At 42.8% G+C, this 18259-nt stretch overlaps 1 protein-coding gene across 1 annotated transcript in view; it reads left to right on the forward strand.

Moving 5' to 3' along the window:
• The window catches only part of GPR20 (G protein-coupled receptor 20), a 51034-nt gene extending 33388 nt beyond the window's left edge, over positions 1-17646 (forward strand). The window contains exons 2-3 of the mRNA XM_069959806.1: positions 14866-15003; positions 16296-17646. Of these exons, the coding sequence (XP_069815907.1) occupies positions 16300-17364 (1065 nt within the window). The 5' untranslated portion in view covers positions 14866-15003; positions 16296-16299 and the 3' untranslated portion in view covers positions 17365-17646. The remainder of the gene's footprint in view (positions 1-14865; positions 15004-16295) is intronic.
• The last annotated feature ends 613 nt before the right edge of the window (positions 17647-18259 follow it).

Consider the following 18259-nt stretch of genomic DNA (forward strand, 5'->3'; position numbering starts at 1 on the left):
ACTGCTGTGACAGTGTTTGATAATGAATAAAAAGTTGTATTATTTGTATAATGAATTATCATTTTTTATTGCTGCTGTTACATCTGTGATGTAACTTCTGATACAGCCATAGCGAGAGGCTTTAAAGGGGTATTCCGCTCAAAAATAACTTTTTATACGTTGCTGCCAATAGGGATAATATAACAATCAGCCTGTTCTTACCTCTCCTCGTTTCCCTGGTGTCCTCCTCATCATCTTCGGGTCCCAGGTGAACAATCCCGCCTTCACTTCCAAGACATCATAACACTAAAACATTCATTGGGAAAAAAAAATTAAAGGGAACTTCCTATCTTTAATGATTTGATGGGTCGGGGTGATCACACCTATCATTACTCCCCAGCTTTCTGTCTCCTCTGTCTCTCTGCAGGAGACGCTCTCCATTGTGAGTCTATAGAGACGGTGACAGATCACAGCGCGCCAGGACTGTATTTGCTTTAGGGTATAAACCCACACACCGTATACGCAGCAGATATGCAACAAATACGCAGCAGATTTGTTGGTACAGATTTGATGCTGTGTTCAGTTATTTAGATCTAATCTGCTGCGAGTTTGCTGCGAGTTTGCTGCGTATCGCAGCAGTAAATACGCTGCATATACGGTGTGTGGGTTTATACCCTTAAGATAACTTTCTCTCCGCCATGTTCCTGAATTTACATTTCTGCGGCCGCTTTCAGCTCTTGTTTATAGCGAGGATCACAGCGGATTCTTCTCTCCGGGCTTTTTTATGGGATTGTACTGATTCTTCATCTCACATCCAGATACACTGAGCATACATCACCGCCCAACATCTGCACAGTCTCTGTATGTACGCTATGCCTGCAGGCTCATCTATATGCACTCGGTTACCACGGCCCAGGGCGCTGGTCGCTGGTGTTCTACCAGCCAGTCAGCTCTGGTGTTTTGGGGCGACTTGTCATGGTGGCCAGGAGTGGTAGCACTCAGCCCCGGACACAGGGGCAACCAGATCTTTGGTAGAACTGGTCCAAGGTGCGGTGACAGAGATGATGAAGTCCCGACAATGCTTGAACTTTTCTTAAGCTTATCCAATACAAAAAATACAACATTGTTTTAGGTACTTTAGTGCAATAAAACAGAAGATCTTTCAACAGGCAACTTGAGGTAGAGGAAGAATAAAAGTAAGGCTATGTTCACACAACGTGAACAACCGGCCATTCTGTGACCCCCTAAATAGGTAGGGATAATACATGGTGAGTGGCATTAGGGGTAGCACGGGGCAGGGGCCGTCCTTCTTAGGGCGATCACCACGCTACACCCTGAGCGAGCAGGGATAGTGTGGGGCACCTATAGGGATCTATAGGGACTGTTACTCCCACCACCTATCCATATATACTGATCAGCTCCTCTATCTTATTGGCCAATCTACAGACGAATGCACTTTATTGAGTTGGTTTACATTTTGTATCTATTTATTATTGGAACCATTCATTGTATAAGATTGACCAGCGTCTCATTAGGCTGATATTAATTTTGTATATTGGCGTGTGGACTTCGGGTCCAGATGTTTTATGGTGGAGGTTTTTTGCACACTATAGGTGTTGATATATTTTAATATGATTACTATTAAAGGTTAAGTTTTATTAGGATCCTATCTGTGATTATTAGATAAAGCTGTGTTATCTGACTGTCTTCTGCCTACCGTCCTGCGAGGTAGTACAAGTCCGAGGCCTCTGTCTCTGGGTGAAGCTAACTAGTGAAAGTTTTCCCTCATATTCGAATGTAGTCAGTAGAGAGCAGCTTACTTGCATCTGTGCTCTACTGTAAATCAGTCCCTCTATTTTCTAGGGGGTGACTGTCCAGAAGTTAGCATCCTAGACATAAGCAAGGGTGCTTCCTATTTCTCTGGTTACCACGCGCATAACTACTGAGGTGTGTCACTCAAAAAACAGGCGTTATCTCTTCTCTAGACAGACTACAACCTGACACCTGGCTAGAGCTCTGAACCTAACCCCGGGGGGAATTACCCTAACCCCAGGGGGGAATAACCCTAACCCCAGGGGGGAATAACCGTAACCCCAGGGGGAATAACCCTAACCCCAGGAGGACTTCTAGTATGTATGTTAAAAAAAAAAAAATTATTAATAAAAATTATCCCCTCCCCTAATAAAAGTTTGAATCCACCCCCCTTTCCCCATTTTATAAATATAAATAAATAAACATGTTTGGTATCGCCGCGTGCGTAATCGCCCAAACTATTAATTTATTTTATTCCTGATCTCTCACGGCAAATGGCGTAAGCGCCAAAAAATTTCAAAGTGCAAAATTGCGCATTTTTGGTCGCATCAAATCCAGAAAAATTGTAGTAAAAATCAAAAATGTAATCAAAAAGTCACATATGCGCAATCAAGGTACCGATAGACCAAACGATAAAAGCGTTATAAGCATGTGTATAGAGCGATATTAAGGAACATATATTACACATCGCTGTAATCATAACAACTTGAGGAACATGCATAACGAGTCAGTTTTACCTTAGGGCAAAAGGCATAAACACGAAACTTCCCCGAATTAAAAGAATGCAGGGGGGTTTTTTTCAATGTCACCACACATGTAATTTTTTCCTGGTTTCGTAGTGTACTTTATGCAAAAATTAAGCCTGTCACTGCAAAGTACAATTAGTGGCGCAAAAAATAAGGGCTCATGTGGGTCCCTAGGTGATAAAATGGAAGTTTATGGCCTTTTAAGCACAAGGAGGAAGAAACGAAAGCGCAAAAATAAAATTGTTCCGGTCCTTAAGGGGTTAACTTGTATAACAGGTAGATTCCAATTGAGCAGGGACACTGTCTCGGTATGAAGCTAGGTACAGTAGGTAGCCGGGAGGATATAACTTCAGTCTATGTGATATAGCAAAACTACAGTGGTTTGAAATAAATTAGATTATCAACAAAAGTTGTTTTTTTTCAGTAATTCAATTCAAAAAGTGACCTCAAATATTCTATAGAGTCATTACATACAGAGTGAACTTTTTCAAGCATTTATTTCTGTTAAAGTTGATGATTATGGATTACAGCCAAGAAAAACCCTAAAAGTCAGTATTTCAGAAAATTTTAATAATTAACCCAAAACCCCTGCAGTGGCTTCCTAAGTGTTTTAAAGGGTCCCTTAGTCCGGTTCAGTATGCAACACAATCATGGGGAAGACTGCTGACTAGACAGATGTCCAGAAGGCAGTCACTCACACACTCCACAAGGAGGGTAAGCCACAAAAGTTCATTGCTAAAGAAGCTGGCTGTTCTCAGAGTGCGGGATTAAAGCATATTAACCCCTTAAGGACAGAGCCTGAAATGGCCTTAATGACAGAGACAAATTTTATGAATATGACCAGTGTCACTTTATTCATTAATACCTTCGGGATGCTTTTACCTATCCGGCTGATTCTGAGATTGTTTTCTCGTGACATATTGTACTTTACATTTCTGGTAAATTGGAGTCGATACTCATAACAAATCTTTATGAAAAAAACCCAAATAATGTGAAAAAATGTGAAAAAATGCATTTTTCCAACTTTGAAACTTTTTTGCGTATACAGAAAGTGGTTATACCACATAAATTATATATTAAATAGCATTAGCAACATGTCTACTTTATGTTGGCGGCATTTATTAAACTATCTTTCATTTTTTTTAGATGATAGGAAGCTTAAAACATTAGCAGCAAATTTCCAAATTTTCAGTAAAATTTCAAAATCAGATATTTTTAGGGACCTGTTCAGGTTCAAAGTGTATTTGAGGGGCCTGTATGTTAGAAAGCCCCACAAAGCACCCCATTTCAGAAACTGAACCCCCCAAACTCTGCAAAAGCATATCCAGAAAGTGTTTTAACCTTTTAGGGGAGTCACAGAAATAAAAGCCAAGTGTGTAAGAAATTTGAAAATTTTAATTTTCTGTGCAGAGATTTTATTGTAATCCAATATTTTTCATAATTATAAACCTATTACCAGAGAAATTCACCCCAATATTGATTGCCCCGTTTGTGCAGTTTATAGAAATACCCCATATGTGGCCCTATTGCGCTATTTGACGCAACCACAAGCCTCAGATATAAGGGAGCGCCTAGTGAATTTCAATGCCTCCGTTATATTTGGTCATTTTTGACTGTACCACTTCAGGTTGGCAGAGGCTCTGGGGTGCCAAAACCTAAAAAACACCCCTAAAGGGACACCATTTAGAAAACTACACCCCTCAAGGAATGTAACAAGGGGTGCGGTGAGCATTTGGACCCCACAGGTGCTTCACAGATTTTCCGAACAATATGGCGTGAAAAAAGAAAAAAATATTTTTTACACTAAAACGTTGTTCTAGCCTTCAATTTTTCATTTTCTTAAAGGGATAAGAGGAAAAAAAAGACACAAAATGTGTAGCGAATTTTCTCCCGAGTACGGAAATACCCCACATGTGGCGATAAAGTGCCAAGGGGGCGCAGGACGAGCCTCCAAAGGGAAGGAGCGCCAATTGGATTTTGGAAGCTAAATTTCACTGGAAAGGATTTCAAGGGCCATGTCGCATTTACAGAGCCCTCGTGCTGCCAAGACACTGGAAACCCCCCACAAGTGACCCCATTCTGGAAACTACACCCCTCAAGGAATCTAACAAGGGGTGCAGTGAGCATATGGACCCCACTGGTGACGGGCACAAATGTGGAACAATGTGACGTGAAAGGGAAAATTTTCATTTTTTCACTTTCATGGCACAAATGTGCCCATCATCAAGGGGTCCATATCCTCACTGCACCCCTTGTTAGATTCCTTGAGGGGTGTAGTTTCCAGAATGGGGTCACTTGTGGGGGGTTTCCAGTGTCTTGGCAGCACGAGGGCTCTGTAAATGCGACATGGCCCTTGAAATCCATTCCAGTGAAATCCAGCTTCCAAAATCCAAATGGCGCTCCTTCCCTTCGGAGGCTTGCCCTGCGCCCACATGGCGCTTTATGTCCACATGTGGGGTATTTACGGACTCGGGGGAAATTGCTCTACACATTGTGTGTTTTTTTTCTCTTTTAACCCCTTGTGAAAATGAAAAATTCAAGGCTAAACCAACATTATAGTGTAAAAAAATTTAATATTTTATTTTCACGCCACATTGTTCCACATTTGTGCCAGTCACCAGTGGGGTCCATATGCTCACTACACCCCTTGTTACATTCCCTGAGGGGTGTAGTTTCCATAATGGGGTCACTTGTGGGGGGGTTTCACTGTTTTGGCAACACAGGGAGTTTTTAAATGCAACATGGCCCTCGAAATCCATTCTAATCAAATCCAGCCCCAAAAAGCTAAATGGCGCTCCTTCCCATTGGAGGCTTGTCTTGCGGCCGCATAGCGCCTTAGGTCAACATGTGGGGTATTTCCGTACTCGAGGGAAATTTCTCTACATGTTTTGTTCTGTTTCTTCTCTTTTAACCCCTTGTGCAAATGAGAAATGTCAAGACTAGATCAACGATGTTGTGTAAAAATAAAATTTTTAACACTAAAACATTGGCCTAGCCGTGAATGTTTCATTTTCACAAGGGTTTAAAAGAGAAAAAACCCACAAAACGTGTAGAGCAGTTTGTCCCGAGTACAGAAATACCCCACATGTGCACATAAAGCGCCATGCGGCCGCAAGACGAGCCTCCAATGGGAAGGTGCACTATTTGGCTTTTGGAGGCTGGATTTGGCTGAAATGGATTTCAAGGGCCATGTTGCATTTACAGAGGCCCTATGCTACCAGGACAATGGTAAACCGCCACAAGTGACCCCATTTTGGAAACTACACCGCTCAAGGAATCTAACAAGGGGTGCAGTGAGCATATGGACCCCACTGGTGACGGGCACAAATAGGGAACAATGTAACGTGAAAGTGAAAAATTTCCATTTTTCATTTTCACAGCACAAATGTGCCAGTCATCAAGCGGTCCATATGCTCACTGCACCCCTTATTAGATTCCTTGAGGGGTGCAGTTTACAGAATGGGGTCACTTTTGGGGGGCCTCCACTGTCTTGGCAAGACAGGGCCTTTGTAAATGCGACATGGCATTCACCATCCATTCTAGCCAAATGGCGCTCCTTCCCTTCGGAGGCTTACCCTGCACCCGCCTGGTGCTTTATGTTCACATGTGGGGTATTTTCATACTTGGGGGACGTTGCGCTACACATTTAGTGTTTTTTTTATCTTTTAACCCCTTGTGAAAAAGAAAAAATAAAGACTAGATCAATGATTTAGTGTAATTTTTTTTTTTTTTTTTACACTAAATGTTGGTCTAGCCTTAATTTTTTTCATTTCCACAAGGGGTTAAAAGAGAAAATAAATGCAAAACGTGTAGGGTAATTTCCCCTGAGTACGAAAATACCCCACATGTGGATATAATGTGCCATATGGGCACAGGGTAAGCTACCAGAGGGACAGAGCACCATTTAGAGTCTGGAATGGAGGATGGAGGCCATGTCACATTTACAAAGCTCCTGTGCTGCCAGGACAGTAGAAACCCCCCACAAGTGACCCCATTTTGGAAACTACACCCCATAAGGAATCTAACAAGGGGTGCAGTGAGCATATGGACCCCACTGGTGACGGGCACATATGTAGAACATGTGCTGTGAAGATGAAAAATACCATTTTTTTCATTTTCACGTCCCAAATGTGGCCGTCACCAGGGGGCCATATACCCGCTGCCCCCCTTGTTAGATTCCTTATGGGGTGTAGTTTCAAGAATGGGGTCACTTGTGGGGGGTTTCTACTGTCCTGGCCGCACAGAGGCTTTCTAATTGCATCATGGCATCCTCTAATGGGAATGGCGGCCATACCTACTTAGCTGGGAAAAAGGGACAATTCTAATTTATTTGGGGGTATTAGGCCAATTATTAGTTTATAAGGTTGAAAATGACAGGTGTCCATCAAATTCAACCTGTGTTGATCCAGAGGAAGGCAAAAAACCCTCGTGAGGCAGACGACAGTAGCCTCATCACAGGGGAAAAATTCCTTCCCGACTCCATATTGGCAATCAGACTAATCCCTGGATCAACGTGACCCCTGAAATAGGAATAAGGGACAGAATTTAGAAAATTTAGAACTCCAATGACGTGTGGTACGCCTTGAAGCAATCCTTTATGCAGAGGCCGGGGTGATCAGGACAGGTGTCACACTGGTAAGTGGTGTCCTTCCTGATCCCCCTTTTACGGCACACTCTGCATTTCTTTTGGGATCTCCCCTTTTTTCCAGTGTGGGGGACTTCACCTGGAAAATGTTGTCCCTGTACGATACGGGGTCCTTCATATCCAGAAGCGCTGGGGCCCGCTCCGTGGCTGCCGAATATCAGGGCTTTGATTACTGCTTCCTGGAAATCAAGGAATTTCCCCGGGTGGCCGGCATATCGGTACAGCACAAAAGCGTTGTACATCGCTGTCTGTACCAGATATACGGCCACCTTTTTATACCACGTTCTGGTTTTTCGCGTGGCGTTATATGGTTTCAGGACTTGATCTGAGAGATCAACTCCTCCCATATACTGATTGTACTCTAGAACACAATCAGGTTTGTTCACCACGTTTGTGGTACCACGTACAGTGACAGGGGTGGTGCTATTCCTGTGAATTGTGGTCAAAATAAGGACATCGCGCTTGTCCTTATATTTGACCAACAACATATTGTCACAGGCATAGGCCTTGCTCTCCCCCCTTGGCATTACTTGTCTAACAGGGTGACTTGGTAGACCTCTTTGATTTTTTCGGATCGTGCCGCAAGCTACAGTAGCTCGGGCAGCGAGTGACCGAAACAGGGGGATGCTGGTATAAAAGTTATCAACGTACAGGTGATAACCTTTATCCAGCAGTGGGAAGATCAGTTCCCAAACGATCTTCCCACTAACTCCGAGGATGGGGGGGCATTCTGGGGGCTGGATTTGGGTGTCCCTACCCTCATATACTCTAAATCTGTAAGTGTACCCTGAGGTACTCTCACAGAGTTTGTATAGTTTCACGCCATACCGCGATCTTTTGTTAGGAAGGTACTGGCGGAAATGGAGTCTTCCTTTGAAGCTCAGGAGGGACTCATCTACTGAGATGTATTTCTCTGGGATATACATCTCAGTAAATTTGGCTGAGAAGTGCTCTATGACCGGCCGTACTTTGTACAGTCGGTCATACGAGGGATCATCTCGTGGGGGGCACCTTGCATTGTCATTGTAATGCAAGAATTTTAGGAGGGCTTCGAATCGAAACCGTCCCATGGCCATACTGTAAAGTGGGGTATTATATATAATATCCCCACTCCAGTATTGCCGAATTGTGGGTTTTTTTACTAGGCCCATGTGCAGCAGGAGCCCCCAAAATTTTGTCATTTCGGCTGCATCAGTAGGGGTCCACGCCATGGGCCTAGCAAAAGAAGAGGAGGGGTTCTGGGCTATAAATTGGTGCGCGTACAGGTTTGTTTGCGCCACCATCAAATTGATAAGGTCATCAGAGAAATAGAGCTTGAAAAAGTCTATTTCTCTGAGACCTGTGGGGTTAATTTGGATTCCCGCCGTTGCCATAAAGCCAGGAATCCAGGGCTGATAATTTTGGGGGTCTGGGGTCCAGATGGGGTCACCTATCTGGGGGGCAGGGGGCAGGATGGGGTCACCTGTCTGGGGGGCAGGGGGCGGTATGGGATGACGTGTCTGGGGGGCGGGGGGTGGGTTGGGATGACGTGTCTGGGGAGCAGGGGACGGGATGGGGTCACCTGTCTGGGGAGCAGGGGGCGGGATGGGATGACGTGTCTGGCGGGCAGCCCGAGGCGTCCTCCTTGGACGCTTAGGTCGATAGTCATCATCACTGGATGATGATGATGATGATAATGATGATGAGGATGAATGGAGGAAAGAAGGATCCCCCCATTCATCCTCACTGGCTGTTTCGGTGTCGGAGGCAATAAGCGCGTATGCCTCCTCCACCGAAAACACTCTCTGGGACATTATTCGGGGATTGGTGTATGGGGGGTATGTAAATGTGATGTAGTGTAGTGGTGTAGTGTAAAACTTTATTTCAAGTAGTGTAATGTGTAATGTGGGGTAGTGTAGTGTAATGTAGTGTTTTATACGTGTTTTTCACAGTAAGGGGGGGGGGGAAACCTACGCCAAAAAAGGAGTTGCTGATAAATTCCGCACTTATCAGCAGACAGTGGCGGTAGGATATAGAAAAAAAAAGGGGGGGGGGGGAGGGGGGAAAAAAAAACCCTACGCCAAAAAAGAGGAGTTGCTGATCAGCGGCGCACTTACGTGCGATGCTGATCAGCACTCAGCGGTGGAAGGGCGCAAAAAAAAAAAAAAAAAAATTGGGAAGAAAAAGAAAAAAAAAAAAACCTCTTTACTCCAAAGCCACTGATTAGTGTATTATATACACTAGTCAGCCGCTAGGGGGCAGTACAAGTACCTGGACGAAGATATCCGGAGAAAAACGACGAAAGCCGACGAGAGCCGAGCGAAGCCGACAGGAGCCGAGCGGAGACGACGTGGACGAATCACGTGGACGCCGCGGGACCGCAGATCTTCCGTCCGGACGCCGGGATCCGGTGAGTTTGGTGCCTGCACACCACACACACTTTCTCTGCACCTCTTGGCTAACTAGCTGAGGGGTGTAGAGAAAAGTAATAATATTTATTTTTACTTTGATCGCCGCTATTGGCCGGCCGGGCTTGGCCGGCCAATAGCGGCGATCTGGGGGGTGGCACCATGGCCCCCTTCACTATACACAGTAATGGTGATTGGTGCTGTCTCGTACAGCACCAATCACCATTAAATTCCGAGTCCCCGGGTCACCGATGACCCGGGAACCGGAAAATTGCTGTAGTTGGCTGATTTGAATAAATCAGCCAATTACAGCGATCGTCTGCACGGGGGGTGTAATCCACCCCCCGTGCTGACAAGCTACGATGGTCTGCTGTGTATTACAGCAGCCATCGTTACCGGATCGCCGTGTGTTTACACACAGCGATCCGGTAAACATCGGGCGTATGTGTACGCCCGTTTGCGTTAAGTACCAGGCTGCGGGGGCGTACACATACGCCCGATGTCGTTAAGGGGTTAATGAGAAGTTGAGTGGAAGGAAAAAGTGTGGTAGAAAAAGGTGCACAAGCAACCGGGAGAACTTAAGTCTTAACAAGATCGTAACGAAAATGCCATTCAAAAATATGGGAGAGATTCACAAAGAGTGGCCTGCTGCTGGAGTCAGTGCTTCAAAAGCCACAAGCACATCCAGACGTCTGCAGGACATGGGCTACAAGGGTTGCATCCCATGTGTCACTCCTGACCAATAAACAAGGCCAGAAGCGTCTTATCTGGGCCAAGGAAAAGAAGAACTGGACTGGTGATCAGTGGTCCAAGCTGCTGATTTCAGATGAAAGTAAATTTTCAAAAAGATATCAGATTTATTGGCAAATCTGAAAGGGTGTTGGGAGACTAAAAAATAAAAACAAAAAAAGGTAATTCCTTCCACCTGCTCCCTGGTGCTGCCCCCGAGAAAGGTACTGCCCTAGGCACCGGACCATGGGTGCCTAGTGGTAAATACAGCCTTGATTACAGATAGATAGATAGATAGATAGATAGATAGATAGATAGATAGATAGATAGGAGATAGATAGATAGATAGATAGATAGATAGATAGATAGATAGATAGGAGATAGATAGATAGATAGATAGGAGATAGATAGATAGATAGATAGATAGATAGATAGATAGATGAATAGATAGATAGATAGATAGATAGATAGATAGGAGATAGATAGATAGATAGATAGGAGATAGATAGATAGATAGATAGATAGATAGATAGATAGATAGATAGGAGATAGATAGATAATAGATAGATAGATAGGAGATAAATAGATAGATAGATAGATAGATAGATAGATAGATAGATAGATAGATAGGAGATAGATAGATAGATAGATAGATAGATAGATAGATAGATAGATAGGAGATAGATAGGAGATAGATAGATAGATAGATAGATAGATAGATAGATAGATAGATAGGAGATAGATAGATAGATAGATAGATAGATAGATAGATAGATAGATAGATAGGAGATAGATAGATAGATAGATAGATAGATAGATAGGAGATAGATAGATAGATAGATAGATAGATAGATAGATAGATAGATAGATAGAAAGATAGATAGATAGGAGATAGACAGATAGATAGGAGATAGATAATAGGAGATAGATAGATAGATAGATAGATAGATAGATAGATAGATAGATAGATAGATAATAGATAGGAGATAGATATATAATAGATAGATATTAGATAAATAGATAGATAGATAAAAGATAGATAGATAATAGATAGATAGATAGATAGATAGGAGATAGATAGGAGATAGATAGATAGATAGGAGATAGATAGATAGATAGATAGATAGATAGATAGATAGATAGATAGGAGATAGATAGATAGATAGATAGATAGATAGATAGATAGGAGATAAATAGATAGATAATAGATAGATAGATAGATAGATAGATAGATAGATAGATAGGAGATAGATAATAGATAGATGTGATCATGTACAGTAGTTCCCTATTCCCTGACTGAAGGATCCCTATAATAGTAGCTGCAGTGTCTCTCCTTCATGCTATAAAAGGAGAGGAGGAGGAGCAAAGCTGAGACATCTGATTGGTGTAGAACACTTAGCACAGCTCTGACATCACATCAGAAGGACCCGCCCACTCAGCAGTCATGAGAGCGAGAGAATGTGCACTTATAGGACCTAGGGATAGGGATGACCCAGAATCTACAGCAGATTAAGGCCTAACATATATACAGATGTACAGGGGTGGGACAAAATAACAAGACCACCACAACACCACATATATATCATACATCTTTTATTAATAAGGGGTCAGACCCCATTTTGCACACAACAAATCTGGAATAAACAGGCAGTTGGAATCTATTCCTAACTGTGTTCTGAAGAGCGCCCCCTAAAGACTGAGTAATAGCCCATTCTAATGACGGGCAGCCATCATATAGGCTCCACTTTCATTCTTCTTGAACCAAGATCCATCCAATGCAGCGAGCTGAAGTTTTGTGCCTTTTGGCTACAATTTGTTCTTGTCTGTCTCTCACGTCAAGCTTTGACTTTTGACCACAGCTACTTCTGTCTGCAATAATAAGGTTTATCAACAGCAATATAAGCTATGTGATGGAGAATGTAGGGGAGATTGGATGCTAGGATTAGTTCAACTTGTCTGTGTAAAAATAAGGGTGCTCTGGTTATAGAAATATATGGGACCTATACGCTTCTCCTCCTTTCATCCATTTTGTTTATATCCGCTATGCGCTGCCCTGCTGGGACCTTGCAGGCGTTATGTCTCACTACTTGTTGTAACAAGACTTAACAGTTAATCGGAAAGACTCCTGAGAGCTCAGCCCTGTGTCATTTACTGGAGATTTGTCATTACTATAATCTGACTCTGACTCTCTTCTACGTTCAGCGGTGACTGCGACTTTTATGCAGCCATATTTGGTGATCTGAACAAACAGGATATTGTCAGATATATGAAGGACTCTCCAAAAGGTGACTCATGTGGTTTAACTGTAGTGTAAAAGGAAAGAACAAGGATGGTGAAGAAATGTGAGAAAATCACCCAGGAAATGATAAGAATATAACTACTATAATACTGCCCCATATATACAGGGATATAACTACTATAATACTGCTCCTATATACAGGAATATAACTACTATAATACTGCCCCATATATACAGGGATATAACTACTATAATACTGCTCCTATATACAGGAATATAACTACTATAATACTGCTCCTATATACAAGAATATAACTACTATAATACTGCTCCTATATACAAGAATATAACTACTATAATACTGCTCCTATATACAAGAATATAACTACTATAATACTGCTCCTATATACAAGTATATAACTACTATAATACTGCTCCTATATACAGGAATATACTATAATACTGCTCCTATATACAGGAATATAACTATTATAATACTGCTCCTATATACAGGAATATAACTACTATAATACTGCTCCTATATACAAGAATATACTATAATACTGCTCCTATATACAGGAATATAACTACTATAATACTGCTCCTATATACAGGCATATAACTACTATAATACTGCTCCTATATACAGGAATATAACTACTATAATACTGCTCCTATATACAAGAATATACTATAATACTGCTCCTATATACAGGAATATAACTACTATAATGCGGTTCAGGGAAGAAACAGAGTGCTGCACCTCACACCTATGGCTGATACTAGTGCCGCTAGGCTAAATAAAAAACACATCAGAATTTTGTGTATGAATTGATCAAGCCATACTGCCCCATGTACCTCGTGCCGGTATCTGATACACATGGGTCCCTACACTAAGTCCACACCGTGCCAGTCAGTGGCCACCAACCCCGCAGGCGCGCACAGCCAGGGAACGGGGGCCATGGGACGGCCCTGCGACCCCCATGCCACAGGACCAGACCCAAAAACACCACACCAGAACCCGTCCAGCACCGCCGGCAGAGAAGGTCGCCCCCAAGCAGCACAAGTCTGGATAAGGTATTGCGCTCACCATAGCTGCAGCAAACAGAATGGGAAAAAACAGGAGGGATTAAAACCATGTGCACTCAGGTGTCTCCTGCTAATTGCGGTCATGTGGGTCTCACCAGGAGGAGTGCAAAACACGGAGAAAAGAGAGAATTAGTTAGCAGGATATGCCTGTGCTCACATGTCTGGACCCTATGTCTTCCCCATTCTGTGAGAGCAGCAATGGTAAGTGTAATACCATATCCATACTTGTGTCGTTTGGGGGCAGCCTTCCCCGCCGGTGGTGCTGGCTGGGTTTTGGTGGGGCTTTTTGGGTCTGGCCCTGTGACATTGGGGTTGCAGGGCCGTTCCATGGCCTCCCTTCCCTGCACGTGCACGCTTTGCGGGGTTGGCGGTCGCTGACCGACACGGTGTGGAGTTAGCATAGGGACCCGTGTGGACCAGAGGACCTGCGCGGTGGTACACGGGGCAATATGGCTTGATCAATTCATATACAGACACTCTGGTGTTGATTTTTAATATAGGCCTAGCGGCATTAGTATCAGCCATAGATGGGATGTGCAGCGGTTCCATTCTCTCCAGTTCGTGATAAATACTATAATACTGCTCCTATATACAGGAATATACTACTATAATACTACCTCCTATATACAGGAATATAACTACTATAATACTGCCCCCTATATACAAGAATATAACTACTGTAATACTGCCCCTATATACAGGAATATAACTACTATAATACTGCTCCTATATACAGGAATATAACTACTATAATACTTCTCCTATATACAGAAATATAACTACTATAATACTTCTCCTATATACAGGAATATAACTACTATAATACTGCTCCTATATACAGGAATATAAATACTATAATACTGCTCCTATATACAGGAATATAACTACTATAATACAGCTCCTATATAAAGGGATATAACTACTATAATACTGCCCCTATATACAGGAATATAACTACTATAATACTGCTCCTATATACAGGAATATAAATACTATAATACTGCTCCTATATACAGGAATATAACTACTATAATACTGCTCCTATATACAGGAATATAAATACTATAATACCACTGCTATGTCAGATATGTTGGAGGTCTATGTAACCATATAGTTTATGCACTGTATCTATGCCGTCACATACCCTGAAGTCATAATTTAAACGTTGTAGTTTATACTCTTGAGCTCCGGTTCTCTACTTGGTATAATAAGGTAATTGTTGCCTGTCTTTGTTTCCAGGCCCATCCAGTCCTTGTTTGGGACTCTTTTGTTATGAAGTTTCCACGGTGCCGCTCTGTGCCGCCAATCATCAACTTAGTGTATTTGAGATAATAGACCCGCACTGACTGCATCAACTTCTCCTCCACATCTTATACGGTACGTTCCTTACAGTGAGGCCACAAACATGACTGTGCCCTCCACTGAAATGTGTGACTCTACTAAGAATCCATGTGAGTTGTCATGTGGCTACATCTACAATGCTTGAAAGCCGCCTCACTCCTGTGTAAAAATCCAGTAAACAGAATACACAGAGGCTTAAAGGGGTATTCCGCTCAAGCATAACTTTTCATATGTTGCTGCCCAGGGTGAGACTAACAATTTCTTCCATACTTGTTATTATCTATTCGGTCTCCTTCCCCCAGTTCTCAACTGCTGCTTTCTGCTGAAGACACAAAAACCTGTGTGTTAGCTTTTCTGTCTGTCTCCCCCTCCTTTCTGAGATTGATGATGTAAACAAGTCCCTGGCAGGCCTTATCTGCAACATTGTAGCTTCTTTGTAATGCTGGGAGGGTTATTCTGAGGTCAAGTTGCTGATGAACTCACTGTGATTATCCCTCCCACCATTACAAAGAAGCTACAATATTGCAGATACAGCCTGCCAGGGACGTTTTTACATCAGCTGTCTCAAAAGGGAGGGCGAAGGAGGCGGAAACAGAGAGAAAAGCTTGTACACAGATTTTTGTGTCTTCAGCAGAAAGCAGCAGCTCAGAACTGTGGGAAGGAGACTGACTAGATAATAGCAAGTATGGAAGGAATTGTTAGTCTCACCATGGGCAGCAACATATCAAAAGTTGTGTTTGAGGGGAATACCCCTTTAAAGGGGTTATCCAGGATTAGAATAATCACATTTGTTTTCTAACAAACACAGCACCACCTCTGTCCTGTGTGTGGTATTACAATTCAGCTCCATTCACTTCAATGGGACAGAGCTGCAAAACCCCACATCCAAGCGGAGGACAGGAGAGAAGCTGTTTATGGAAGAAAGTGGCCATGTTTTTCTATGTCTGGAGAACCCCTTTAAATACTGATAAATAATTTCCAGTTTCTTCTTTCAAATTAGAATAGAAGAGCAGCTCTGGAGAACACACTGCTGCCCTTTATTGAACAGAATAGGAGTCATTTTTTGGCCAGTAATATATGTTAAATAAAAATATACAAAAAATTTCAATCTGCAAATCAGTTTAGAATGTATTACACCCATCAGGCCAGAACTTGTTCTTCTCCATCTTACGCTTCTTGCTTTGTAAACTGGAAGGGTCTGAGATGCCCCTGAGGAACGTTATTTTGGGCCCACCTTTGCAAGCTACTCAATCTAGACTATAATAATAGGACATGTAAAGATTGTGTCTCCATTTCCCAGTGTAACTTTTTCTCTGTCTTCCTTTTAGGACCATGGAGTGCCTTCTCAGCCAAAAATCTGATCCCAACACAACGGGGGACCTAGGGCTGAACACATCTTTATCAAATACCCAGAGACCCCAAACGAACCAGCTGGCAGACTTGGACGAGACCTTACACAACAGATTTTACGGGCTCTGGGTGGCCCTGCTGATCATTAACACCCTCATCTTCTTGGTGGGGATAGTATTAAATAGCTTGGCCATTTACGTCTTCTGCTTCCGAACCAAAGCCAAGACCACCTCCGTCATCTACACCATCAACCTGATAGTGACGGACCTCCTGGTGGGCCTCTCTCTGCCGACCCGCATCGTCATGTACTACAGCGCTGAAGCTTGCCCAACCTGTTCATTTGTCCACAGTTTCACCTACTTTGTGAACATGTATTGTAGCATACTCTTTCTGACGTGTATATGTGTTGACCGCTACATGGCCATCGTTCAGGTAGAGGCATCAAGAAAGTGGAGGAGTCCCAACTATGCCAAATGCATCTGCATATTTATATGGATATTTGCCGTCGTGGTGACCTTCACCATCTTGACCACGACCATCAAACACCCGTTGTGTTGCCAATTCCAGCTCTTTACTCTGACGGTCTTCGAATACTTTGTGCCACTTATCATCATCACGTTCTACACCTTGAGGATCATGTGGGCCCTCTCCAGGTCAAGCCTCATGAACCAAAGCCGGGAAAGGCGCATGAAGGCCGTACAGCTTCTTATTACTGTCCTCATCATATTCACGGTGTGCTTCACGCCAATACACGTTAGCCAAGTGGTCTTCTGTGCCAGTGAATCCATGTCTCGTGATGTCATACTCATCGTCTACCACATCACAGTGACTCTAAGCAGCCTAAACAGTTGCATGGACCCTATCGTCTACTGTTTTGTTACCAACAACTTCCAGTCCACCATGAGAAGCATCTTCAGGAAACATCGACCTGAACAGACAAGCCTGGACATTGCGAGTCTACACAAAAACTCCAAAGGTTCTGGGACAATGACAGCTATTTCCAATGCAATAGTAACCTTGCCATTACAGAATAGTAACTTTATATAGAGTGGTCTATCTGGTCACATGATTCTGGACAACAAATCGAATATTCCAAGATGGAGGACATTGTATCACTAGAGACGTATGACTGGTGATAAAGACCATAAACAAGAACTAGATGCATTCCAAAGACGACCTATTGTACATGGAGATGTAAGGCGGGGATTCAATCGTACTGTAGTTTTTTTTAACTTTTCATATTTTTTTTTCTTTTCTATTGAAAAACAATTTATCCACAAACCAATAAACCATCCTAAAATAAATTATTTTTCTTCTTTGAAAAGGAAAGTGGTTTATCTGAAATTATTGGCTTTGACCAGGTGTAGTTTAGTCTACTGGAGAAGACCCCATTCACTGGTGGTAACGTTACCCACCAGGTCAATCTCCAATCTTCCTTGACTCAGTCAAATGCAATATTAATACTCAATGTACAATAGCTAATTCTACTAGTACCTCCCCAGAGAGAGCTCTACTAGTCAAGGTAACATACGATGGAGATGGTGTCCAGTTGATATCAAATGGAAATGTCCAGTGATAATACGTGTAAGAACAATGGTTGATATCCAACTAGCTGAGCATGTGGACCCGATGAAGACTGGCCAACTATCTAAAGTGTATGCTGGTCTCCCAACCTTTTCCTGATAGATGAAGTTAATGGAGAGATGTGTTGGACATGTCGAATGTCAACTTTGGATTAAAGATGAGCAAACTTGCCAAAAGTTTGGTTTTTAACGAACTCGAACCATTGGCATTTGAATCCTGCTGCCTGAAGAAGGTGGATGCAGCCCGAGGACTGCCTTAAAAACATGGATACAGCCATAGGTCATAGACTATCAAGCCTCGGGCTACATCCACCTTCTCCAGGCAGAATCATTCAAATGCTGATCATTTGGGTTCATGC

Source organism: Dendropsophus ebraccatus, chromosome 2 (assembly GCF_027789765.1).
Source record: "Dendropsophus ebraccatus isolate aDenEbr1 chromosome 2, aDenEbr1.pat, whole genome shotgun sequence".
NCBI classification, from domain to species: Eukaryota; Metazoa; Chordata; class Amphibia; order Anura; family Hylidae; genus Dendropsophus; species Dendropsophus ebraccatus.